Source organism: Bipolaris sorokiniana (assembly GCF_000338995.1).
Source record: "Bipolaris sorokiniana ND90Pr unplaced genomic scaffold COCSAscaffold_1, whole genome shotgun sequence".
NCBI classification, from domain to species: domain Eukaryota; kingdom Fungi; phylum Ascomycota; class Dothideomycetes; order Pleosporales; family Pleosporaceae; genus Bipolaris; species Bipolaris sorokiniana.
The window spans coordinates 2,422,369-2,445,430 of NW_006911895.1; the positions used below are offsets into that span (position 1 = coordinate 2,422,369).

Here is a 23,062-nt window from a genome sequence, read left to right on the forward strand (position 1 = left end):
GAAATCGCCGTCGTTTTCCGCTGTCAAAGAGGGCTGATTGCTGGCTCGCCCATGGCTTCGGCATCAAACCTCGCAAACATGAAGACTCCTTTACGCATAGCAATCCTCGAATGCGATACGCCTCCACCAGCCCTCGTTGAAAAATACGGACGATATGACCGCATCTTTACGACGTTGCTTGAAGCAGCAGCCGAGGACTTGGGCTTATCTCCGAAGCAGGACCTGGAGTTGAGCGCATTCGACGTCGTTACTGCGCAAGAGTATCCTGACCTGGAAAAGATAGATGCAGTACTGATCTCGGGCTCGAGTGAGTATTCGTGTTGCTATCATGGTGCAAAAACAAAACTATGAATTCTTGTGACTAATCAGCATCTCATCAGAGCACAACTCATTTGACAATGACCCATGGATCCTCAAGTTGGTCGAGTTTACTCAAACGTTGCTCAAGCAAGACCGCGTTCGGGTGATTGGTGTTTGCTTTGGCCATCAAATTCTCGGAAGAGCTGCAGGAGCCAAAGTTGGGCGCAGTGATGATGGATGGGAGATCTCGGTCTTACCAGTTCAACTCACAGCAAAGGGCAAAGAGATATTTCAACAGGATAGTCTTGTAAAGTTGCGACCAGATTGTATCACCACTCGGGTTTTCTAACCACTTTTGCAGGCAATCCACCAAATGCACAGAGACGTGGTATTCGAGTACCCTGCAGATGTCGAGAAGCTTGGCGGATCGCCCCGTTGCTTGGTACAAGGCATGTACAAAAAGGGCAAATTGATTTCTTTGCAAGGCCACCCAGAATTCACCGAACCCATTGTCTCTTACCTGGTCCAAATGAGGGCTGAACAGGGCATCTTTGAGGAAGAGCAAGCTAGGGACGCGCTAGAGAGAGTGGGTAACCATCACGACGGACTTGTCATTGCCAAGGCGTTTCTTCGATTCTTGCTTGACGACTAGGTAGCATTTACAATTGGCCATTATAGACATGAGGAGGAAATGTAATGGAGTAGCCCAGAATTGGCTGCATGGCTCGCTGCTGCGTTACCTTGTACCTGTGATGGTGATGCTTGGTTCATTGGTCAGCAAGGATAGGTACCCGCGACATGAGCTCGCCTTCGCAGTCATTTTCTACACTATATATATCAACAATTTTACCAATATTTCAAATGATAAGACTGGCTTCGTGGCGCAATGGTAGCGCGTCAGATTCCAGTTTCTCTGGAGCTTCCTGAAGGTTAGGCGTTCAAATCGCCTCGAGGTCACAAGCAATTTCTTTTTTGGCTCCGGCTACTACACATCAAATTACCGTTCGGTGTGGGTCATCAGGCCGGCTTGGTTAGTAGCGGATGCAAGTTTTTTCATTTCGTTTTTTTTGTCAAAAGGCGACCATGTTTTCCCGCCACGTGTTTGCACTGGATGATGGTAAATTGGTACTTGTGGGTGTATGCATACATGGAGGGGGCAATGATTGTGGAACGCGGGGTATGGTAATGCATTGATGCTGTGAAGCATAACACAGGCCTTGTGCATGTACGCGGCAGAGAAGCATTGCAACGGGTCAGCCATGGGCAGCCCTCGTATCCCAACACACTGTGCTCCCCTCTGTTTGGTGGCCATGACAAGTACGCAGAGCGCAGAGGGGGTACGGTGCCGTCGTCGCCCTGCCAACGACAGCCTACTTACTGCGTGTACATGCACGTACATATGTATGTATGTACGTGTAGCATGTAGCATGTACATGTGCATGTGTAGTCCAAGACCAACAAAACATGGCGTCATGCGCTCGAGGGGTAGCGGGGGGCGGCCGAGGCGGCGGCAGCCGCTGAGTGGCTGGCCCGTCCGACCAAAAACGTCGCCTGCGCCTTCTCGAACCAGCGCTGGCCAGGGTCCACTGTCACTCACTCGCTCCCTCATCCGCCCTCCATCTTGCTCTCCCGCAACTCTTTGCTCTGCAGTACCGTCGCTCGCTTCTCCCACGCCCCTTTTGCTTCGCCCCCGGCTGTGCCGTTCTCCTCGATTTCCAAAATACTCGTTGTAATCAATCCTCTTCGCTAGCTTCGCATGTGCTTTGCTCAATAACCGCCTCTCGGCCTCAGCACTCCCATGGGAAAGTGTAAGCACTCTCCTCTCCCCTCTCTTTTGCCCCGCGCCCTTTTATGAGCCCTCGGAGCTAACGCGCCATGCTGCACAGGGAGATATGGTGTAGTCCTGGACGCTGGGTCCTCTGTACGTCGTCGGCGCACTTGGTCTGTCGTCGTAGTGCCGTAGCTAACAAGTTCAAAGGGGACGCGCGTCCACGTCTACCGCTGGCTGAACCACGACGCAGCCCGTAACCAGGCCACTGATGCTCAGTTACACAGCCTGCCCGTCATAGAAACGGACAAGAAGTGGACTAAGAAGATTCATCCCGGTATGTCGGCCTGTAGCCGCCTGGGCGCAAACTGACCTCATCCGCCATCCTCTAGGCATCTCTACCTTTGGCGAAAACCCTCACCGCGTCGGTCCAGATCATCTTGAAAAACTCCTCAACCATGCGCTCAAACACGTACCTGTTGATCAAGTCCCGAATACCCCTCTCTTCTTGCTTGCCACGGCGGGCATGCGCATTCTGCCAGAGTCACAGCGCAAAGAAATCCTCCACCAAGTTTGCCAATTTGCCCGCAGCACGACCCAGTTCCAGTTACCCGATTGCGGTGTACATATCCAGGTTATACCAGGAGAGACCGAAGGCCTGTATGGTTGGATAGCAGCAAATTACCTGCTGGGTGGCTTTGACCAGCCAAAACTTCATCAACATGGCAACGGCCACAGCACATATGGTTTTCTAGATATGGGAGGTGCATCGGCACAGATCGCTTTCGCGCCAAATGCTACCGAAGCTGAGAAGCACGCTGACGACCTGACCCTTTTACGACTACGAACATTAGATGGTACGCCGCTGGAGCACAAAGTCTTTGTCACCACATGGCTGGGTTTTGGTGTAAATCAAGCGCGGGAACGATATACAAAGGCACTATTGGACTCCAGCACTGAGAAAGAACTTCCAGACCCTTGCTTGCCCACAGGCCTCAGGCTGGAGGTCACACAAGAGGGCAAGTTCATCGACTCGGACTCGGACGACGATGACGACGACGAACCGAAATCAAAGGCGACAGCAGAGCTCGTAGGAACCGGAAAATTCCCAGAATGTTTGCGCCAGACCTATCCGTTGCTGGAGAAAGAAAAGAAATGCACAAACTCGCCATGCTTGATCAATGGTCAACATGTACCTGCTATCGACTTCAAGGTCAACCACTTTGTAGGTGTATCCGAATACTGGCATACGACCCACGAAATCTTCGAGCACGGACACAAGGACAAGGCCTATGATCTGAAGACCTATCAAGAGCGCGTAAACCAATTTTGCAGTCAAGACTGGAAGAGTATCGAAAAAGGTATCAAGAAGGAGAAGTGGGGCAAAAAGGTTGATCAAGACAAAGCACGTGAAGTTTGCTTCAAGGCATCTTGGATCATCAGTATGCTACACGACGGTATTGGCGTCCCTCGGGTCGGAATAGAGGGCCTAGACGGCAGCCAAAATACCACCAAAGCCGTACTTGACAATGCCAAGGCAAAAGGTTTCACTGACCCTTTTCAGGCAGTCAACAAGATCAACGACATAGAACTCAGCTGGACACTTGGCAAAATGGTCCTCTACGCTTCTAGTGAGATCCCACCGCCTTCTGAGGAAGCACTTGCAGTGGGCTTCGGTTCCAACGCTCTCGGCATACCTGCAGACTTCCAGTATCCAGGTGGTACCCCCAAGGCGTACGAATCAGAGAGCAACTGGCATCGCCTCTTTGTCGAGCATCCTCAACAGATACCAGGCTTCTTTATCATGGTTTTTATCATTATTGTCATCTTTTGCTTGATCTTGGGCAAAGAGCGGAGGAGCGCGGTCAAACAATCGATAAGCAGGATTTTCAAGAGTAAACAAGGCAAAGACCCCTTGCACCGTCGCCGCGGCCGCAGTTTCCCAGCCAAATTCTTTGGTTTTGGCGGTTCGTCATCGGCGAACCAACAGCCGTACGAACGTGTGGACCTGGAAGACGGTGAATTGGCCAATGAGTTTGAACTTGAAGAAACCCACCTTGACTCGAGCGACAATGAACTCTCCGATTCTTCCGAGGAATCTAAACTAGGCCGGACCAGTGGATGGGCTACGCCACAAATCAAGACGGAGCCCGTGAGTGCGCCGAGTTACTTTGGTAGCACGACTGGCGAACTGGCGAGGGATGGCATGGGCCTGGGTCTCGGCCTGCCAGGAGGTGCGTTTGAACTTAGCCGGACCGTCAGTCGTGAGAGAATCAAGAGTCGGACGAGTAGCCCGAAAAGGGCCAAGAGTACAATGAGCAAACTTGACGAGTAAAGGAAACGCTTAATGAAGACACATACATACTACCTGTACATAGCGTGGGGGCTTACGCTATTTTACCCTCTCTTGTTCTTCTTTTTTTCATCCGGTTGGTCACGGGATTGTACTGGCTGGGTAGTGTCTTTTGTGTTTTGCATCTCTGGATTGCAAGGTTTCAGCATTATTTTTTTTCAATACGAGGTAGATACATGTATGTGGTTCACTATCTTAACAAGCGAGCGTGTTTGGTTGTCTTATCCAATCACCTGTTCATTGTCTTTAATTGTCTTTTTTCTTCTCCATTCCCATACACTTAACGTGAATATTCCTCTTGTATTAAATATATAATATGCGTGTCTATTAAAAAGCCATACGTGTATGCTATGTTCGCCATCATTAACCCCTTTGCATGCACTCACAAAACGTGGAAAAACTCTGCAAAGCCTTCTCGTTCAATCCTCGGTCGTTTGGCCTCCATTTCTTCTGCTTCCTTCTCCCCATTGACCCCATTCTCGTCATTGTCTGACCATTTCCTCTTGCCATCTTTCTCTTCCACCTTGCCTTCTGCTTTCTCTTGCCCTTCTCTTCTCACCCAGAACCGGTGTCCCAGACTCCTCTCACATATTGATTCGCTTTCCTTGATCATCGCGTCTGTAATCTCCCTCTCTTCCCTCTCCTTGGCACTCAGCTCGGGCTGAGCTACCACTAGATCCAGTGGCTCGTTATTGAGCCGGAAAAACACCCTCTGAGCAAATTTCGTCTTGCTACGGTTCCTCGGAAACCTGTACCTAAGAGTTGATGGATTGCTGAAAGGAAAGTAGCTGCTGGAAGTGTAGTCTGGTTTGTCTTCTACCTCTAACATCTGCCACCGCTCATCTTCAAGCAGCGTGACAAGCTCTGATTTTCCCCAATCCTCGTAAATGTCATTGGGTACGTTTGCAGTAAGCTTCTTCAGATTCTTGAACTGTGAAGCATAGCGCATCCAAAAGCGACGCCAGCCAATCATTTCACGCTCCATGAGTGCTTTCTCTGCCGGTGTGGGGCGTTTTGCTGCACGAAGCCAACCCGAGACACCTGGAACATCGGCAGGGTACTGAATGGTCAGCTCGTCTACCATGGAGGCGATAGGGGTAAGGCTAAATACTGCCTGAGTCGGGAGAAGCACTTCACGCCTGTCGGCACCCTCGCCGACAAAAGTCTTGAAGGGACCAAAGTACAAGCTACCATCCAGACCTGATGAGGGGCAAGTATTTCCACGATCACCAATCGAGATGCGAATGGGTATATCCAAACTTCTGAGTCGTGCCACCATTGTCTGTATGCGTGAGAGAATGTCGGGTTTGGGCAGAAAAGTACGATTGGGTTCTAGGTTTGCAGGGAAGACATCGCACATCATGCTTTCCCAGGCAAGAACTGGCTTCCAGTCACACTCTCGCGCAAGCCATCGCAATGCTTCCTGCACTTCGGGCTTGGAGCTCGGATCGCTCATTGCTGGATCGTTGATTTGCTGGGGCGGTTGGCCAAAATGATTACGTCGCTGCATGACGTTGACGAGATGAAACGGATGCAAGGTTATGTTCCGGAGGTTCCGAATAGGTTTCATATTGATGTTAGGGTATTTCTTGGATATGGTCTGCAGACTCTGGAGTAAGTCTTCAAATGACGCCCCGACGCCTTGCACAACATGGTTGCCTAGGACCATATGATCGCGCTCGCAGGCCTCAAATGTCTTGTCGTCAAAGGCTTCTTCCTCGTCACGATGGTGATGACCTTGGGTTATGCGGTATGGAATTGGTCCGATGACGTCCCTGTCACGGCGGTCCTCCATCCAAGAATAAAGGCCTATCTCGACATCTTTGATGCGCGACCACTTTGTCGCATCTGTGGAAAAGAGTGATCGATAGGGGGCGTAGTCGTGTACCCTGAGCTTTGTCATGGTTTCTGGGCAGTACTTTTGTACGCCGTCTACGAGACAGCAAACGCGTTGATGAACCTCCCATTCATTCCATGTGCTGGGTCTGGGAGTTAGCGTGGATAAATGACGATATGACGATGCGACTTACTGGAAGCCCGAATATCGCTCCCGTATCGCAAGCGTCTTTAGCCTCTTGCAAATGGGGAAGATGGCATTGGCGACGGACCCACCGTCTCGTCTCCGTGATATTCTGAAGCTCTGCTTGAAGCGGTAGTCCTGGTACGAGTAGCTGTATTCGATGCGAGAGTGTGCAGTGTAGTCTGCCCAGTTTGCTACCTCTAGTTCTTCCAAGCGTGCAAATAGATATGGGCAGGCGTCGGCCAACATCTTCCACGTCCAAGTCTCTTCAGGAGTCCAGACAAAGTCCTTGATGGCTGATATGTCAAGGCTGGTGAGGCAAGGCAGATTGCCCTCTATCCACTTGAAGTCGTCGATGCTTGCCCAGTGCGACATTGCCAGCTTGTGGACATGGCGGCGGTTGGAGTCATTGATGCTGTCCATGAAGCTCATCCACCGAGTCCTGCCGATGCTCCTATACTTCCAGTCGCCCAGCCTGATGTCACGCACGTCGTTGAGTTGTATGGGGTATTTGTAGAGTAGTTGGTTCACGGTCACGCTGTTTGCCATGCCCTTGCACAGGCGCTTCAGACTCCACGCAGCGTCGCGATCCAAGTAGTCCATGACGCATTTGAAGATGTCGTCAGGTAGTTTCAGCAGCATGCTGCTCTGGCTCGCGGCCGCCTTGGGCATCGGCTGATTGAGCGGATCAAAGCCCGAAGGACTACACTCGCGACTCGGAATCAAGTCGAGCATCTCGGGCGAAAAGTAGTCGAAGTCGTGGAGGCTGAATAGATTCATCAAGTAACGCTCGTAGCTCATCAGGAACGTGTCAGAGACAGAGAGAGGGGGGCCGGGGCGCGAACGGAGGCTGGGGCGCAGCAGGCGCTGTGAGCAGCAGCCCGATTGGAAGGGTTATCACGACAAGAGAAGGCACGAGAGCCGGCATGTGCAATGTGAACGTGGTGAAGCTCAGTGTGAGTGCAAGGGTAGAGGCGAGGCTGAGGGTGAGGGCGAGGATGCGGGTCGGGCCTCTTGTCGGCCGGTTGTGGCACAGTGGCTGGTGGGTGAGAGGGCGACGGTGCACCCTGGTGGAGTTGCGGAGAGCGCTTCGGAGGTAAAGGCGGTGCCAAGACATGCCGCCGCTCTGACTGACGGCCGCTTCAAGCTTTGTTCGTCGCATCGGCATCGCAGCACCTCGCACCTAAACACACGCGCATTCGATCCCTGTCTGCCCCCTTCCTTCACCATGGCCGACGCCCAGGTCTTCGAAGAGACGTTCAACATCACGTCCATTAATAACGAGAAATATGATCGTGTCTCCCGCATCTTTGGCACCTCGACCGACAGCCAAATCACCATGACCCTCGATATTAACCACGAGCTGTTTCCCGTAACGGTTGGCGAGAGCATCAGCCTGGTCCTAGCCACAACACTCGCCCTCGACGGCAACTCAAAGGGCGAGAATGACACAATGTGGAGAAACGTAGGCAAACAGGGTGTGGCGACGCTGGCGGATATGTATGACTATGTCTGCTACGGCAAAAACTACCGTATGGAAGGAGGCAATGGAGATACCATGTGAGCACTGTCCAGGCAGCCCTGCCATGTCAGACTGGCTACTGACTGCTTGTAGAAAATACTTTGCTAGTTTCGGCGGGCTTTTGCTGTACATGGAAGGACCCCACCGCAAGCTCAGCGGACTGAAAATTGACGACATCTACATGCTTGTGAAGCACTCATAGTTGGGCGCGTCATCGCGCATATGAGAGAATGACAAAGAAAGCATGGGCAGGCGTTTTGGTGGCATGTGGTATTAGTATCCTCTGGTCTAAAGGTTCGGCAAGGCGTCTGGATACCCTCTTGAAATAAAAGGACGCCTTCAGAGACTCTCCTAGCTCTAGCAAAAAAATCCCGATGCTCTTTTTTATTTTCATAGTGTGGGGAATTCGAGTTTTCTGTGCAATCGGCTCACCAGCTCGATGTAATCCTTCTCGTTCTCCGTCGTCAGGATGCCATGCCGCACGAGAAAGTCTAGCACGACCAGGGAACAGTTGGGCTTGAACTCTCCGTTTCTCATAGCCTCCTGCACCTCGTCTACGGTCCATAGGTAGAACTGCTCAACCTCATCGTCGCCGGGCTTCGGTATCGTATCTTCAGGAAGCTCAAGATCATAGACGTATTGAACTTCGGGCTGCATCAAATTCGTCTCACCCCCCGCTCTCTCGTCGCGGACGTACCAGTACGTGACTGTGCCGCACGCCTTTGCATTCTTGCGCACCAGCTCTTCCGGCAGTGAAGCCTCTTCTGCGCATTCTCTGACCAGGCTCTCGAATGGACTCTCCCCCGATGCGATACCACCAGCCACGGCATTATCGAGCATGCCTCCATATGTCTGCTTTGTACGTGCCCTTCTCGGAGTCCAAATCTTGATTTCTCCACGCGTGCGTGTAAAGGCAGTCAGGTGTACACCGTATGTGATGACACCAAACAGGGGACTAGCACTTCTCTCCACATTGAACAGCAACTCTTTATTTTTACCGTAGACAGCATACAATTCCCCCCTCCACTTGTCCAGCACCTTGAAATGACCGGTTTTGCGCAATGCCAATAGTGTCGTCTCTACCGCTGCGGACCGCTCTTGTGCGTTTGAACCAGCTGTGAGACATAGAATCCGCGCCTTATCATCAATCTCCCAGTTTGAGACGCCGCGAAATACCTCGACAACCGAAGGTAGCATGTAACCGAGCCCATAGTTGTGGCCTGAGACGCGCAGTTGGTAGTACGTGTTGATGGAGGCGAGATAGGTTTCCAAGTTTACGTCGGGGTAAGGGAATCCGTCGCATTGGTTCACGAGGTCAATGTTTGACAGCGGCATGTTTGGTGTGGATGATAGGCCAGGTGGTATGCGTGAGAGTGTGGAAGGATAATTGCTGGCCGCAGGTACGCAGCAAGGTTACGTAGGGTCATGGTAGGGGCGGGGTAGTACAGCATTGGGCAATGATCATGGTCAGCTCTTGCTCTGCCCTCAATTGTGAAAAACATTTTAATGTCACTGTCATGTCTGCAATTGAAGTAGACATGTTCAACCGCGCCATGTCCAACACCCATCGAGTTCAGTCTGAGCAGTGTGTGTTCTGGTCGCAATTAGTTGCTTTGAGCTAGCTAGTACGCTGAAATGCACGGATTCTCCAGTGTTCGCCGTAAAACCATGACACTCATTTCCCGACATCTACAACAAGAACTAGCAGATTGCGTATACCATGGACCACATAACGGAAAATCAAGAACAGGAAGAGGCCAATGCAAGAGTGGTGCTCATAGTTCCGAAGAGCCACGTCAAGACAGTGAAATCTGCTCTTGAACGAGCCGGCCAGCTTGACCGGAGCAGCAAAATTGTGCCCGAGCAGTGCGGAAATCATACGACACTCGCCGCGCATACTACTCTGAAACAAGGCGATGTAGTTCCAGTTCGAGAAACATCGACCACGCAAGCATCTGGTACGCATGGCGAAACGAGGTTGTCGCCATTTGAGTACGATTTTGTTAAGGGACAGAACGTTGAACTTCCTACTGGGAAGGATGCGCTGGTCCCAGTACAAGAGGTTGTGTTCCAGCAACGAATGCGTATCCCGACGACCATCTTCTATCCTTCAATCAAAGGCGATGCAAACGCGGATCTGACCGAAGAAAGCAGCAATGAATTCAAATCCGCAATATTACAGAACTTGGATCTGGAGTATCTTCACCACGAAACTGAACTAGCACATCATGCTGCTGAAGCTAGTCCTCTCAAGTCCTCAGCCATGAAAAGCCCGATGCACAGAGCGTTGAAAGAAGCTCTGTCGACATTACAGGATTCGGTGCTAGCTGAAATGGTCTTGTCGCCTGAAGTCCTTATCTCCGCTTTCCCAGATGGATACTCAATATACAAACCCATGCTTCTGCTTCCACACAATGCTTTTGGATCTACCGCATGGGAGATATTTCTATCTCGGCATGCCGTGGATTCAGAGTTACTAGCACCGGTCTGGCAGTACGTTGCAGCATCAGTTGGTGCAACACATGTAGCAATCAACTCACCTATCCCACCAAAGACAAACACCAACCCCAATATGGATTCGGGGGCAAACCAGAACCAAGAGAACATTCTGCGCCGACCAATCAATCTTGTACCGATACACGGTGACTTTGGACCCAGCCCTACGCTCCAGACAATCTCATGTCCCACTGCCACTGACTTTGAACAAGCTTTATGGGTTACGGCAAAACAGAACGGTATTTGGCAAGTCTGGGCACCTTTGTATACCATGTTTAGCCGTGGCAACATCCGCGAGAAGACTCGAATACTCAACCTCGCTGCAGTCACCACTGACTTGGACGAAGCCTCGGCAGCTGTGGATCTCTATGCAGGCATAGGCTATTTTGCCTTTTCATATAAGAAGAGTGGAGAGTACCGCCAAGACGGAATTCGCAGAGTATTGTGCTGGGAAATCAATCCATGGTCGGTTGAAGGTCTGCGACGAGGCGCAGAGAGGAATGGCTGGTTATGCAAGGTTATCAAGGGAGACGACCTTTGTCAGTTGAGGCGGACTAGTGCATATGCCCCGAATGGGCTTGCTTGCCCATCGCTCAATGGAACTGACATACAAAAAGCGGACTTTTGGGTATTCCAGGCAAGCAATGAAAGAGCCAAGTCAGACTATGCAGCCATGAGTACAAGCTTGGGCTTGGTTTGTCAGCTGCCCATTCGGCATGTAAACCTAGGCTTACTGCCTACTTCGAGATTATCGTGGAGTATTGCAGTTGATATGCTAGACGGGCAACGCGGTGGATGGATCCACGTGCACGAGAACATTGGGATCAGAGACGTCGAGTCGAGAAGCAAGGAGATTGAGGGAGAGATTGACAAGCTAGTCGAGCGCCGAAATGGCGGGACAGGCAATATGGCTGTAAGAGTAAAGCATGTTGAGTGGGTTAAGATGTATGCGCCAGGCGTTGTACATTGTGTCTTGGATGTGCATGTCCAAGGAGTACTGTAGTTTTTTGGGCGCAATACTCGGCGCTTTTTTCCTTCCATCAGCCACTAGGCAGGCCTAACCAAGTTACTCTGAGCAGGCACGTGGTGTTACCTGGTGGTGTGCAGACTTGTAGAGTAGTGGGAGAGAATATGTGTTGCACTAGTTGTATACAAGATTTAGCAGCAGGCGGGCTAGTGGGGGTCTTGCGGACACAAGGCTGTTGTTTGGATGAGTAGAGATCTTCGCCCTCTCCAAGGCGATCCTGCTGTTGGTGGACATGGCCGATATCGGGCCACAGATAGTGAGGCGCTCTTGACGTTTGTAAAGGCGGTTATGTATTGGCAGAAAGCTTCTAGGTGATGTTGCGGTGCTGGCGAGAAGCGCGGTCCGAGCGGCTCCGAACAAATGTAACAAAGTTTTTTGTGTATGTACCTGTGGTTTCGGCGTGGATACACCGCCTATAATTGCTGTCGCTTGTATTTGAATTATTGTCGTGGGAGCGGTAACTGGAATGTAGCGCCGCTCGCGCCGTGTCGGGGCTTGTGGACAGAGCGGTTGTGTTGCACCAAAGCGTTTTGGCAGCGCATGCATGAGAAGAGCCTAGGGTATCCTAGGAGATGAGCCACGGTAGGTGTGGACTGCTGGCTGGCGGCGGATAGAATGCATTATGGTCATGAGTGGCGGCACGGGTGGCGGTGGTAGTGGTGATGGTGCGAGTCCAAGTAACTACCGGGTGCTTTGTCATTATTATGGTCATTATCATCACCATTATCAAGGGCGTGAGCATCCATCTGCGCGCATGTGTGTGGACATACAGGTGCCATGTATGTCGGTAGGTACATGCACGTCATGTACAGGCAGCCTATGCTGGTTGTATGTACCGTAGAGAAGGACGGAGGGTCGAGGTGCAGGTCGACTGTTCTGGGAAGTCGCCCTCAGCCTCTCTGCCCTCTCACCGCCCTTCCATAACTAAGCAGCCAAACCCGCCCTCTCCCCTCTCCGCACACACGCGACACGCTGCCTGAGCACGCATCCACCCACGGCCCCTCTCCAGGCTCCACCAACCTCTGTCTCCACGGCCTCGTGCTGCCCTGCCGCCTCACGAGCACCCGTGCACCCACTGCACACTGACACGCTGCATGCTGCACTCGTCAAACCGCCGCGTGTGACATCACCTTCACAGCCCTTCACCCCTCACCCCTCGTTCTTTACCTTTGCCTGTGCCTGCACCTTCACCCTCACCCTCCCACCAGCAGTTGACAGGGCGCTGCCATGGGTCTACGAGGCCGCCGTACTGCTCGAGCCCGCCACTTCGACGACGGCTCCCTCGCCCACTACTAAGGCCCCCGCCCACGCTTCCATGGCGGAATGCGCCCACTGCCAGCCATGATCGGACATCTGTTCAGCAGCCGCAAGGGCGCAAACGCGTCACACACCACCTCGCCCACTGTCCTCGACTCGGCCACGGAAGAAAGCCACACGCGACACCTGCTGTATCCCGAGTCCAACACGCTCTACCACCCCGACGGCCAGCCCTATCCCTTGCACGCTGCGCCCCTGACGCCTGGCAGCGGACATGACGGGCCTCTGCCTGAGATTGACCTCGACTACCCTCGCGACTGCCGCATCATTATCGCCCAGGATGAGACTCCGGCCATGCCCAAGGCCATTCTGTTCGACTCCAAGCCAGCCCCCCCACGCCCCGAACCGCCCACAAGTCCCAACCCACGCGTGCGAGCGTTTGGTGGAGCCAACTCCAACACCGCGGGTACCGCCAGCACCGCGGGCCCGGCATTGGGCAATCTTCATGCGCGGAGATCGTCCCTTGTTACAGAGCCTACGGCGCCACCACGTTCGCCCACTGTCGGGGGATTCACCCGCGTCCGAACCCGCGGCAGCTCCATATCCTCCATGCCAAACATTGACGAGCATGCCCAGCTCCAAGCCAAGGCGCAGGCCCGAGCCAAGGAGTCGACGGACCTGGCCAATATCTGCCTCGACTGCATGTTCGGCAATCTGGCCATGAACTACAGAGGCAACTCGAACAAAATACACATTGTGCCTCTCGACACTAGGCCCGCCGACGCATCTGTCCTAGGCACGAGCATACAGGATGCTACCACCTCCTTGGGCCGCGCAGAGGGCCTCCGTCGCAGAAGCCATCTCGCCAAATCTTTTACCCCCGCTAACCCGCCAACCGATCTGGCACGCAACGACTCCAACGAGAGCATACCAAAGGAGCCCAAGCGTAGGACCATTTTCATCACCCGTATGTTTTCCGTCACCATGCCAGAAGAGGATAACGACGATCGCACACCGACACCACAAAGTTCACTCCCAAAGGGCAATGGCTTTCCTTTTCCAGCATCAAATTCCAAACCGGCTGCCACCAAACCCGTGTATCCTTCACACCCACGAAAGAGCCCCATGTACGCCATCACCATCATCCTCCACCTGCCAATATCGCAAACAATACCGAGCCTGAGACCGTCATCACGCGGTACAAGCTTGAAGAATCCAACACATCTATCCACCTTTGCTCCCGGCCAGGAATCGCTTGCCTCGTCCCTAGACTCGGATCGGCGTGCAGGATGGGCTTTTGTTGATGCCAACCTTGGCGTTGATTCACTCTTTTCATCCTCATTGAGCAGCGACGTCGACGATCGAGTCGATGTAGTGGGCCAGCACTGGGATGTCATCATGCGCGCACTTACTAGTCTCCAACACGTGGTTCAAGAGCGCATCTTGGCGCAGTTCAAGTCACCAAAATCACCCGAGCCGATCATTCCAACAGGAGCCCAGCATCAACGGAGCCAGTCTTCGCGAACTAGTTTTCGCGAGTCATCTCTTCAGTACTCTCGGAGAGCCTTGAGGCTGCAACCCAATGCCCTGGTGATGGATAGGGAAATTCAAATAGCAGCAGAGCTCACTGGCAATCGTGTGGTGAGCGGCATGAGAATTCCCCGCGTCATGACTGGCCAAGGCAAATGGGGTGTGTGGCGCGAGGAGGCTAGATGGCTTGGTCGATGGGCAGGTCGCCGAGAGCAAAATTTCTTCTTCTTCAACCTCTTGACGGCGTTTTTGGGCAACCACACCGAATGGTTGAACATGCTGGGTCCCAAATGGCATCGCAAGCGCCACCGCGAAAAACAAAAGGCAACGGCTGGTGAGAACCTGACTATTTCTAACCGCACCGTCATCGTGTCTCCAGATAAGATGGCTGCCCGAAGACTAATCTTTCTTCTCGCTGCTTTTCTGCCACCTAATGCACCCGCCTTAGCGGACAGTGCCTACATTCGACCCAGCACTTCGACATCGCTCCGAGCCTACTCTCAGTCGCCTCCAACTAATATGCCTCCCTCGAGGCAGCAATCCCTACGCCGTCAAATCAATCGCCGAGGACCCCGTAGCAAGCAAAGCATGTCAAATATCTTATTACAGCCACCAAGGCCCCAGAGCGTACATCAGATACCGGTGCAGCCAACACATGAGCGATCCGAATCTGCTGTGATCGAGGCGCCTGAGCTTGTCCGACCAACAGGACACTCTCGGCGTTCGTCCGCACATTCGGTCCGCACGAGTCTAGTGATTCCTTCTTTGTCTGAGGGACCTGTGACATCAAGCAGCACAGTGACTACTTCGACAATCATACCACAGGAGACAATCCCTATTGCTCATTTTACGTTCCCTAGGACGAGATCATTCGGCCCTGCTTCTGAAACAAGACCAGAAAGCAGTGACAGTTTAGCATCTTCGAACCTAATCAGTACCTTACAAAGAAGTGGCACAGGACAAACCAGTCTTGCAAGTAATGATTCGAGCAACACAAGTCGATGGAGTGGCTTTATGAACTTCTGGAGTGGCCGGCGCTCGTCTTCTACCGACCAGAGTGAATTTTTTCAAACGACAGACGATGGTGTTGGATATCGGGGGCAGGAAAGGTCACGATCGCAGCTGGAGCTCATGGTACAAGAGCTCTCGATGGATCGTGTGTTTGAAAGCGATGCTGCCGACTCTCTGCTTCCTCTTGACCCTTCCACTGATAACGTCTCTCCCGATACCTACTCCAACGCTGGCTGCCCTGGCGTTCCTGCTTCGGCTGCACGGCCTATCCCCGAACGTCATAAGACTTTCGAGAGCCACTTGAAGCTTTCGGTCAATGAGAAAGACGGTGTTATTGATGTCGATATTCCGTTACCGGATTTCGATTCTCCACTCCAATCACCGCTGCTAGGGGGCTATGGATCAGCTTCTAGCCAACAGGGTTCTAGTTTTGGTGAGTCATCTGTTCTCTCAGTGCCACACGGTGAGCCGGAGCAGCCCGTGAATGTTGCAGGGTGGCTCAGCCAGTTCCATCCGGACTTTGCTGTCCAAGCCATTAAGCCTTACCGTGAGCTTGAACGTGACATCAAACGAGCAATGAGTGCAGAGCCCACACCTCTCAGTGCCATCGCCACCCCTAGTCTGGAGTCTGGTCCGCTTGAGCGCTGGATCGATATATGTTCTGCGCTTATCGCTGATACAAGCAACTTTTCCATCAAGCGCATAAGTCTGCGGCGTCTGGTCAAATTCATTCCTACTCCCACATACCAACAGTCGGCCATGACACCGGGCGTGCTCCCGGGTCGCTCTCAATACGGAAACCCCTACACATCTGGCACTGTCGCGCCTATGATGACAGAAGTTCATCTTGCCGAGAAGTTTGTTACAGAAACCATCATGGATTTTGACGCCACCCTCATCGACGGTGTGGACCGCGTGCTCGCCCAGTCAGGAGAGGTGACGCGTGTTAACTCGGCTCAGTCGTCTCGTTCGAGTAGCAGAAGAGGGCGCCGTGATATGAGAGGAGACTCTGACGCCATACCGCACGTCGAGGTACCCCACATAGATTGCAAGAGCGTTCTTTTTGAAGCGCTGGAAGTCGTGGTGAAGGAGGTCACCGCTGAACGTGGTGGCAGACATGCGTCTAAAAGTAGCGACGACAAGAAGGCGACAACGACCAAGAGTGCTCTGCCAAGGACTGAGAATGATTCGTCGCTGAAGGAGGGCATCCGCCGATGGTTGAGTGAGGTTGAGTGAAGCTTGGTGAGCTTGTTCTGCTGTGTACTCCGATTTATGGGCAATTGCTTTCTCTCCAACATGTATTATATTTCCGAGTTTATGTTTTTGTTTTGTGTTCCACTTTGCTGCGTTTTAGCGAGTATTGGTCAGGCCCTCACTGGAGACGGCCTTTGTGCCGAGGAATATAGCGGGCAGCGGGTCATATACTTGACCCAGGCTTTCTTCTAAGCATGTTGTGGAGGGGGCTTGGTTGGGACTTTTCAATACCCAGGTCATCGTGAGATGCCCGTGCACAATTCGAGAGTTGTTGGCAACGGAATAAATGGATAGTGTCTGTTCATCCTCACATTATTAGTTCCTGCTCTTTGTCGTCTGGTAGGTCATATGTATGCGAGATCGTTTTCTTGTGATATTCAAGAAAAGCATCATGTATGTCTACAACCCTACTTCCCCGCATCCCCAGCACGTGCTTATAACTACTCCCGAAGCTCTTTGTCATCCGCAAGGGTTAACTAGTAAAGCTTGTGCAATGCTGAGTAACTCGCTCTCGGAACGCATGCCCCACCAAATCGGAATGCAATGACGCTATGACGTTCTCGCTGGTACAGACACAAAGCCTTCCATGACAGCTATATATATAGCCTGGATAGGTCCTCAGGATTAAACAGAGAACCTGATTCTATGTCACTTTGTGCTTTGCGATTCCCGCGAGTACACATCTACCAACTTCGTAGCACGCCGCGTTTGCGCCATCTGTTTCTTTCGACACAGTACATACAATCTTTCTCCGCGTCAAATAAGCCTGCAGCCATGGACAAAGCTCCCGGACAAGAGAGCAAGGGATCAATCACAGACTGGGTACACCCCCCTATAATTACATGTGAAGGAGTGTGCAAGACGAGCATCCTTTCTAACTTTGAACAAAGGTCAAGCCTGGTGATAAGAGCGGCGAGTTCAAGCGTCAAACCTCTGTCTTCCGAAATTGGATTGAGAATAAACCCAATGCTGAATTCCCACCAGAAAAAGGTCGATACCATCTTTACGTCTCTTATGCATGTCCATGGGCCCATCGCACACTGATTGTGCGCCAATTGAAAGGTCTTGAGGATATTATTTCGTACAATAGCGTTCACTGGCACATGGCGGAAAAAGGATGGCGGTTTGCGTCATCCGATGAAGAGATTCCAGGAAGCACTACACCGGATCCATTGCACCAAAATTACACACATCTCCGGGATATTTACTTTGAGCAGAATCCAGACTATGAAGGGCGGTTCACGGTACCGACGCTTTACGACAAGAAGACGAACAAGATAGTGAGCAATGAGTCAGCAGAGATCATCAGGATGATGTATACAGCCTTTGACGACATCATCGAAGAAAAGTACAAGAAGGTTGATTTGTTCCCTAAGGATGTGCAAAAGGACATTGAGGAGATGAATGAGTGGGTGTACAATGATGTCAACAATGGTGTTTACAAATCAGGATTCGCAACGTAGGTCCCTCCATTTGTTTGTCACTGTCTTCTTGTCTTCTTGTAAAGAGAAAAAAAGACATACGCTAATCGTGAGGGCAGAACTGAAGAAGCATACACAAAGGCTGTAACCCAACTGTTCAAGTCTCTAGACCGACTGGAAGAGTCACTCTCGCAGTCGACGACCCCATATCTTTTGTCAGCACCACATGTTACAGAAGCAGACGTTCGTCTTTTCACGACCATCATCCGCTTCGACCCAGTCTACGTACAGCATTTCAAATGCAACATCCGTGACATCCGCTCCGGATACCCGCAAATTCACAAGTGGCTGAGACATCTATACTGGGTAAGGCGACTCTGCATTAAATACATTTTTTGTCGTGGTTTTTGAACTCGATGCTAATGCTACCAACAGGACTACCCTGCCTTCAAAGACACGACCAATTTTGAGCACATCAAGAAGCATTACACCAAGAGCCACGGTCAAATCAACAAGTTCCAGATCACGCCTATCGGGCCTCTGCCTGATATCCTCAACAAGGAAGACGAGGTGCCGAGTGTGAAGGCTGCTTTGGAGAAGTAGGCAGATATACACATGTATAGGTATGCAGACAATGCTTAAAGTGTCATGGTTGTGCATGCCGGTAGTGTAAAATGTTTATCATGAGTGTGCAAATTATCAGGTTTCCTTGGGTATCTAGTTTTGTGAAATTTCCAGACTTTTGCAGCAAATACATGTCAAACGCGTCGACCTGGTGGCTAGTACCATTCCCATCAGTCTATGCACAAAGGATTACTTGTTTTTTGAGGAGAATAAAAAAAGAAAATGCAGCCCACTGCAAATCTAAGTCGGTGATGAGCCAGGCTCAAAGCAGAGCAGCACCAACACTGCCTAGCGTCTGTTTGGTGACATCATCTCTAACCTGTCCCACTTTCTTTGCAGAGTCCAAGATGGCACCTTCGATGGCCTTGAGTGCTTCGACCAACTCGCGCCGCTGGTCGCGTGGGGCACTTCTGCTGCCCGTCAACTGCTGAGCCTTTTCTACCGTGCCCGCCTCCATTGTGCGCAAATGGGCTTCAATCTCGCGGATTTGTCGCTGGTACACGTCGAGGGTGCGGCCAAGCTCGTCAGTTCGGCGGTCAAAATAGTTCATCAGATCCACGGGCTTTGTTGGATCATCGTCGTCGAGCGCACTAGTGGCTGGTGTCTTTGCACTCGAGGCCGTGAGATTGCCGTTGTTCCGGTAATGAAATTGGGCGGGTAGTCGCTGATTTTCGATTGCGCGGAAGCTTAGAGTTGCATCATCGGCGTCCTTCTTGACAAGGCTTTTCAGATGGGCAATGTTTGCCGAGTCGTTGTCTAGTCCCACTTCAACTGTGGAGAGAAAGGTCTCGATGTAAGCTACATCAGGCGCGATGCTAGAGATGTCGCGCTCATTGCCGGGGAGCGATTCGCGGATTTGGCTGCAGTAGTTGATCTTTCGCTGAACACCCTCGTCAAACTGCTGGATCAATGTTTGTAGCTCGGGGTGCAGGTCGTTGAACCGTGTAGTTCCTCGTATTGAGTCGAGGGTCAACTGGACTGGTTGTGCGCTCGCGCCCATCTGAGTCCCCCCAAGTGTAGAGCCGCCAAGAGTGTTGGACCTGTTGGGGAAGTTCATGCCTCCACCCAAGGTGCTCTGTTGCTGGGGCTGGGGCTGCTGCTGTGTTGAGCCGAATAGCGAGGGGGTGGATGTTTGGTTCTGCTGGTTGGCGGTGTTGTTTCCAAACAAAGAGGGTGTAGTTGCCGGTTGAGTGGATGCGCCGCTGAGAGATCAGGTTAGCCTTTGGGCTACGGCAAAAGGTGGTGATGGCATACAATAGCGAGGGCTTAGACTGTGCACCGCCAAACAGACCGCTTGACTGAGTGGTGTTCTGAGCCTGGTTCTGTGTGTTTCCGCCCAGCGCGCCGCCAAACAGACCTCCGCTTTGGGGCTGTGTCGGCTGCGCTGTAGACGCGCCAAAGAGCCCCGCACTTGCGGGCGTGGTGGTCGCAGGCTTATTCAGATTGCCAAACAGCGAGCCGGACTGCTGGGGTTGCTGTGGTGTCTGCTGTTGTGTGGATGCGTTGCTGCCACTGCTCCAGTTAGTCCAGGGTGTGGAATAGTATTTTGATGGGAAGAGGCGTACAAAAGGCCACCGCCACCACCGGTGTTGATGCTCAGTGAATTGGAGCGTCCAAAGCCCGCCATGTCGTCTCAAGATGGCCTGTTGTTGGTGCGGCGAGGGCAGGCGATAGATGGAGAAGGCAGTGTTTGGATGGGCGCGAGCAGGGGCAGCACAGACTACACGGTAGTAAGGCGCGTCTCCTCCGCTTGGCTAGTCTACTGTAGTGTTAGTCGGCCGTGCTTTGAACGACAAGAAAGCCCCAGTGCGCTCTGCAACCGCACCCAGGCCAGTCTGACGTCGACTACGAATCACGTGGACGCGCCTTTCGTTGCTTCAAATCCATTGCCACTCTCGACACGGCCGGGTAGGCACGTATTGTCCGATCCAGAGGCGAGCCATGGCAGACGAGTCCGACGATGACCTGTATGGGGACGAGAGTGCGACGCAGCAGAACAAGGACGCAGATAAAGCCGAGGACAATTCAAGCGGTGACGAGCCCATGGACGAGGAGTCGGGCGACGACGACGACGACGACGACGACAGCGATTCTGTATGTCGCTTGCTGCACCGCGCCCACAGCTGCCGAGCAAAGCTGACGGAGCTCTAGGACATCGACATCATCATTGAGAAGGCGCCAGCACCAGCTAAGCCCGCTGCGTAAGCTCCCACTTGGCTCTCCGCCTCCTCTTTCCTGCTAACCAAGGCCGCCCAATAGCTCACAGCAGCCCCAAGAATCCAAAGCCATAAAGATCGAGGCACCGCCGCCTTCGACTACACCTTCACAGCAACCCCCTCCAAAAACCGGGCCTGCAACAGGCGGCACCATCCCCCAGATTTCTGTCTCTGCCCTCTCAGGCACCGCCTTTCCTGCCCAACGTACCTCGACAATCGATGTCAATGGTAATCCCGTCTATCCGCCCCAGGGAAAAGAGATTCTGTCTGTCGATATTGATGCCGACCTTGCAGAAGAGCACAAGATTTGGCGCCGGCCGGGCGAGGACCAGTCCGACTACTTCAACTATGGTTTCGACGAATTCACATGGGAGCTATACAGGCAGCGTCAGGTAGCCATGGCAAATACCATACAGGGCCAGAAGAACGACATGGCGCAGATGCAGGCCATGATGGGCGGTGGTCCTATGCCAGGCATGCCAGGCATGGGAGGCGCCCCACAGGGTAATGGAGGACCAGGCGGCGCCCCCCCGTCTGGCCCTGGTGGCGGCGGAGGCGGCGGTGGTGGTGCTGGCGGGGGCGGAGCCATGGGTCCTGGTGGGATGAATGAACAGCAAATGCAAATGATGATGCAAGAGATGATGGCACAGGGCATGGACCCGAGCCAGATGGACTTTGCGTCCTTCATGCAAATGGCTGGTCAGGGCATGGGAGGCTTCCCTACCGGACCTGGTGGGCAGCAGGGCGCCGGATTCCAGCAAGGCCATCAAGGCGGTGGTGGGAGGGGCGGCCGAGGTGCGAGGGGAAGGGGCTGGTAACGGCAATCACGCGGTTCCATGTCCCTACTTGCTAGCAGTCGTCTTTTGTCTCGACTCCATGGGATCACTATCCTTGGCTTTGGCGTTTTGAGTGTACTACTGCTACTACGATACCATTGGGCGGGTAAAGCCTTTTCCAGCGTGAAGCAATCGGGTTCAAGAATTACAGATTAACCTACTTCCAAATCATGCTTCGACGCCCTGTCTCGGCGACTTCATCCTAAACCATCTATGTTATCCGGTACATGCTGTGCGCCAACACGCACTCATCGACACGCACCAAATACCACAAGTCATGACATTGGATACAAACCCCCCACTTCCCTATTGCACCCCTTTGCGTGCGCAACCCATCGATAGTTGCAGTCCAAAGACCTTTTTGGCCATGTACCTCATTCTCCGTGCTTGTGCAGCCTCTTGGCCAAGTACCAACTACGTCTCCATTGGGCCCCCGCCCTCAAGAATGTGCGCTGGTATCCGTCCCTCTGCAAAATCCTTCTCCAGCTGTGCCATCTCTGCCAGGCTACTTGCGTTGAGAATAGCAGCCCGCATCCTCTTTCTTTCGTCGTCGGTGTAGATGCGTTCTTTGCTCGAGTCGTGTCCGTTTGCGAATGTAGGAACGACGAAGCCTTTTGATTTGTTGTTCGAAATCTAGCTATATCAGTATGTAATCCGTACTTGAAATCATTCCAACACACCTGGTTCGCAAGTTCAGTCGGCTCGTCTACACTTCCAAACAACTCCTGGGCCTTCTTCCGCTCAACATCGCGGACCTTGGTGAAGTCGAGGAACCTCACACTTGGGCAGCGCCAGATGACCCAATATCTGTAGTTCTACTGCGAGTCAGCGGTTATATACCCAAAGCACTTGGCACTAGTGTAGGCACAGAAGCCGGAGAAGCAAGAGTGTTCACGACATACCTCTTTGCTGGTGACCGGGTTGCCCATAAGTGACAAGTATGTGAGAGACTTGAAGCCAGCCAAGGGATCGAGATCTGCCAGCTCTGCGATCCGGTTCTTGGTGAGAACTAATGTGCGTAGGTTCGGTATGCTGGACGAGAGGCTCGGTTGGATGTTCGAAACTCGGTTTTGGGCAAGGAGCAGGGTACGGAGGCGGGGCTGAAGAGGAAAGTTGCCAAGCTGGCCAATGTCATTGTCGGTGAGGTCTATGGCGTCGTTGTCCTAGGTCATATGTTGGCATCTTCTTCTCGAGCCGTTGTACAAACAAATACAAGGCCAACTTACTCGCGCTGCGCCCATGTTTTCAATGGCAGATATCTTGTGACCTAGAAATAATGGTTTTGATATCAACTCAGCTCTTAAGTGCAGTATCTGTTCTTTTCAACGCACCTCGTAGATCGAGTTCACGCTCCGTGAGACAGTTGATGAAGGATAGAGAGTTGTTGATCAGGTCCGTTGTTAACCTCATTTTGGCGTTTTGTGGTC

The 23,062-nt window shown here is 52.4% G+C and overlaps 11 protein-coding genes and 1 non-coding gene across 12 annotated transcripts; 8 read left to right on the forward strand and 4 right to left on the reverse strand.

The window, feature by feature from the left end:
* The first annotated feature begins 55 nt into the window (after positions 1-55).
* Positions 56-1,052, forward strand: COCSADRAFT_106890 (uncharacterized protein). The gene is made up of 3 exons (XM_007696860.1): positions 56-307; positions 381-607; positions 662-1,052. The coding sequence occupies exons 1-3, from the start codon at positions 79-81 to the stop codon at positions 950-952; spliced, it is 747 nt and encodes a 248-aa protein (XP_007695050.1). The 5' UTR covers positions 56-78; the 3' UTR covers positions 953-1,052.
* Positions 1,053-1,172: 120 nt separating this feature from the next.
* Positions 1,173-1,257, forward strand: COCSADRAFT_t3. The gene has a single exon. It is a non-coding gene; the product is annotated as a tRNA-Trp (tRNA).
* Positions 1,258-2,004: 747 nt separating this feature from the next.
* On the forward strand, positions 2,005-4,603 carry COCSADRAFT_214433 (uncharacterized protein). The gene is made up of 4 exons (XM_007696861.1): positions 2,005-2,108; positions 2,187-2,221; positions 2,279-2,405; positions 2,461-4,603. Exons 1-4 carry the CDS (start codon positions 2,099-2,101, stop codon positions 4,401-4,403), a joined length of 2,115 nt encoding a protein of 704 aa, XP_007695051.1. The 5' UTR covers positions 2,005-2,098; the 3' UTR covers positions 4,404-4,603.
* A 200-nt stretch (positions 4,604-4,803) lies between these two features.
* Positions 4,804-7,176, reverse strand: COCSADRAFT_78796 (uncharacterized protein; the record flags this gene model as incomplete). The annotated part of the gene is made up of 2 exons (XM_007696862.1): positions 4,804-6,400; positions 6,452-7,176. 2 exons carry the CDS (start codon positions 7,174-7,176, stop codon positions 4,804-4,806), a joined length of 2,322 nt encoding a protein of 773 aa, XP_007695052.1.
* Positions 7,177-7,314: 138 nt separating this feature from the next.
* Positions 7,315-8,259, forward strand: COCSADRAFT_214409 (uncharacterized protein). The gene is made up of 2 exons (XM_007696863.1): positions 7,315-8,001; positions 8,057-8,259. Exons 1-2 carry the CDS (start codon positions 7,670-7,672, stop codon positions 8,163-8,165), a joined length of 441 nt encoding a protein of 146 aa, XP_007695053.1. The 5' UTR covers positions 7,315-7,669; the 3' UTR covers positions 8,166-8,259.
* Positions 8,260-8,353: 94 nt separating this feature from the next.
* On the reverse strand, positions 8,354-9,414 carry COCSADRAFT_155994 (uncharacterized protein; the record flags this gene model as incomplete). The annotated part of the gene is made up of 2 exons (XM_007696864.1): positions 8,354-9,353; positions 9,410-9,414. 2 exons carry the CDS (start codon positions 9,412-9,414, stop codon positions 8,354-8,356), a joined length of 1,005 nt encoding a protein of 334 aa, XP_007695054.1.
* A 56-nt stretch (positions 9,415-9,470) lies between these two features.
* On the forward strand, positions 9,471-11,880 carry COCSADRAFT_32516 (uncharacterized protein). The gene has a single exon (XM_007696125.1). It carries the CDS (start codon positions 9,684-9,686, stop codon positions 11,460-11,462), a length of 1,779 nt encoding a protein of 592 aa, XP_007694315.1. The 5' UTR covers positions 9,471-9,683; the 3' UTR covers positions 11,463-11,880.
* Positions 11,881-12,402: 522 nt separating this feature from the next.
* On the forward strand, positions 12,403-16,897 carry COCSADRAFT_32517 (uncharacterized protein). The gene has a single exon (XM_007696126.1). It carries the CDS (start codon positions 12,828-12,830, stop codon positions 16,518-16,520), a length of 3,693 nt encoding a protein of 1,230 aa, XP_007694316.1. The 5' UTR covers positions 12,403-12,827; the 3' UTR covers positions 16,521-16,897.
* A 415-nt stretch (positions 16,898-17,312) lies between these two features.
* On the forward strand, positions 17,313-18,562 carry COCSADRAFT_155997 (uncharacterized protein; the record flags this gene model as incomplete). The annotated part of the gene is made up of 4 exons (XM_007696865.1): positions 17,313-17,360; positions 17,429-17,997; positions 18,079-18,325; positions 18,395-18,562. The coding sequence occupies 4 exons, from the start codon at positions 17,313-17,315 to the stop codon at positions 18,560-18,562; spliced, it is 1,032 nt and encodes a 343-aa protein (XP_007695055.1).
* A 283-nt stretch (positions 18,563-18,845) lies between these two features.
* COCSADRAFT_166813 (uncharacterized protein) lies at positions 18,846-20,210 on the reverse strand (the record flags this gene model as incomplete). The annotated part of the gene is made up of 3 exons (XM_007696866.1): positions 18,846-19,785; positions 19,838-20,095; positions 20,149-20,210. 3 exons carry the CDS (start codon positions 20,208-20,210, stop codon positions 18,846-18,848), a joined length of 1,260 nt encoding a protein of 419 aa, XP_007695056.1.
* A 314-nt stretch (positions 20,211-20,524) lies between these two features.
* COCSADRAFT_22033 (uncharacterized protein) lies at positions 20,525-21,617 on the forward strand (the record flags this gene model as incomplete). Its single annotated transcript, XM_007695894.1, has 3 exons — positions 20,525-20,677; positions 20,735-20,784; positions 20,843-21,617. 3 exons carry the CDS (start codon positions 20,525-20,527, stop codon positions 21,615-21,617), a joined length of 978 nt encoding a protein of 325 aa, XP_007694084.1.
* A 432-nt stretch (positions 21,618-22,049) lies between these two features.
* COCSADRAFT_77235 (uncharacterized protein) lies at positions 22,050-23,045 on the reverse strand (the record flags this gene model as incomplete). Its single annotated transcript, XM_007696867.1, has 5 exons — positions 22,050-22,268; positions 22,316-22,450; positions 22,538-22,798; positions 22,862-22,902; positions 22,967-23,045. The coding sequence occupies 5 exons, from the start codon at positions 23,043-23,045 to the stop codon at positions 22,050-22,052; spliced, it is 735 nt and encodes a 244-aa protein (XP_007695057.1).
* Between the last annotated feature and the right edge of the window lie 17 nt (positions 23,046-23,062).

Coding starts and splice junctions, on each gene's coding strand:
- COCSADRAFT_106890 (XM_007696860.1), top strand. CDS start 79: ATGAAGACTCCTTTACGCATAGCAATCCTCGAATGCGATACGCCTCCA. Junction 308..380: donor AGTACTGATCTCGGGCTCGA/GTGAGTATTCGT, acceptor GCATCTCATCAG/AGCACAACTCATTTGACAAT. Junction 608..661: donor TATTTCAACAGGATAGTCTT/GTAAAGTTGCGA, acceptor CCACTTTTGCAG/GCAATCCACCAAATGCACAG.
- COCSADRAFT_214433 (XM_007696861.1), top strand. Junction 2,222..2,278: donor TCCTGGACGCTGGGTCCTCT/GTACGTCGTCGG, acceptor ACAAGTTCAAAG/GGGACGCGCGTCCACGTCTA. Junction 2,406..2,460: donor GACTAAGAAGATTCATCCCG/GTATGTCGGCCT, acceptor GCCATCCTCTAG/GCATCTCTACCTTTGGCGAA.
- COCSADRAFT_214409 (XM_007696863.1), top strand. CDS start 7,670: ATGGCCGACGCCCAGGTCTTCGAAGAGACGTTCAACATCACGTCCATT. Junction 8,002..8,056: donor GGAGGCAATGGAGATACCAT/GTGAGCACTGTC, acceptor GACTGCTTGTAG/AAAATACTTTGCTAGTTTCG.
- COCSADRAFT_32516 (XM_007696125.1), top strand. CDS start 9,684: ATGGACCACATAACGGAAAATCAAGAACAGGAAGAGGCCAATGCAAGA.
- COCSADRAFT_32517 (XM_007696126.1), top strand. CDS start 12,828: ATGATCGGACATCTGTTCAGCAGCCGCAAGGGCGCAAACGCGTCACAC.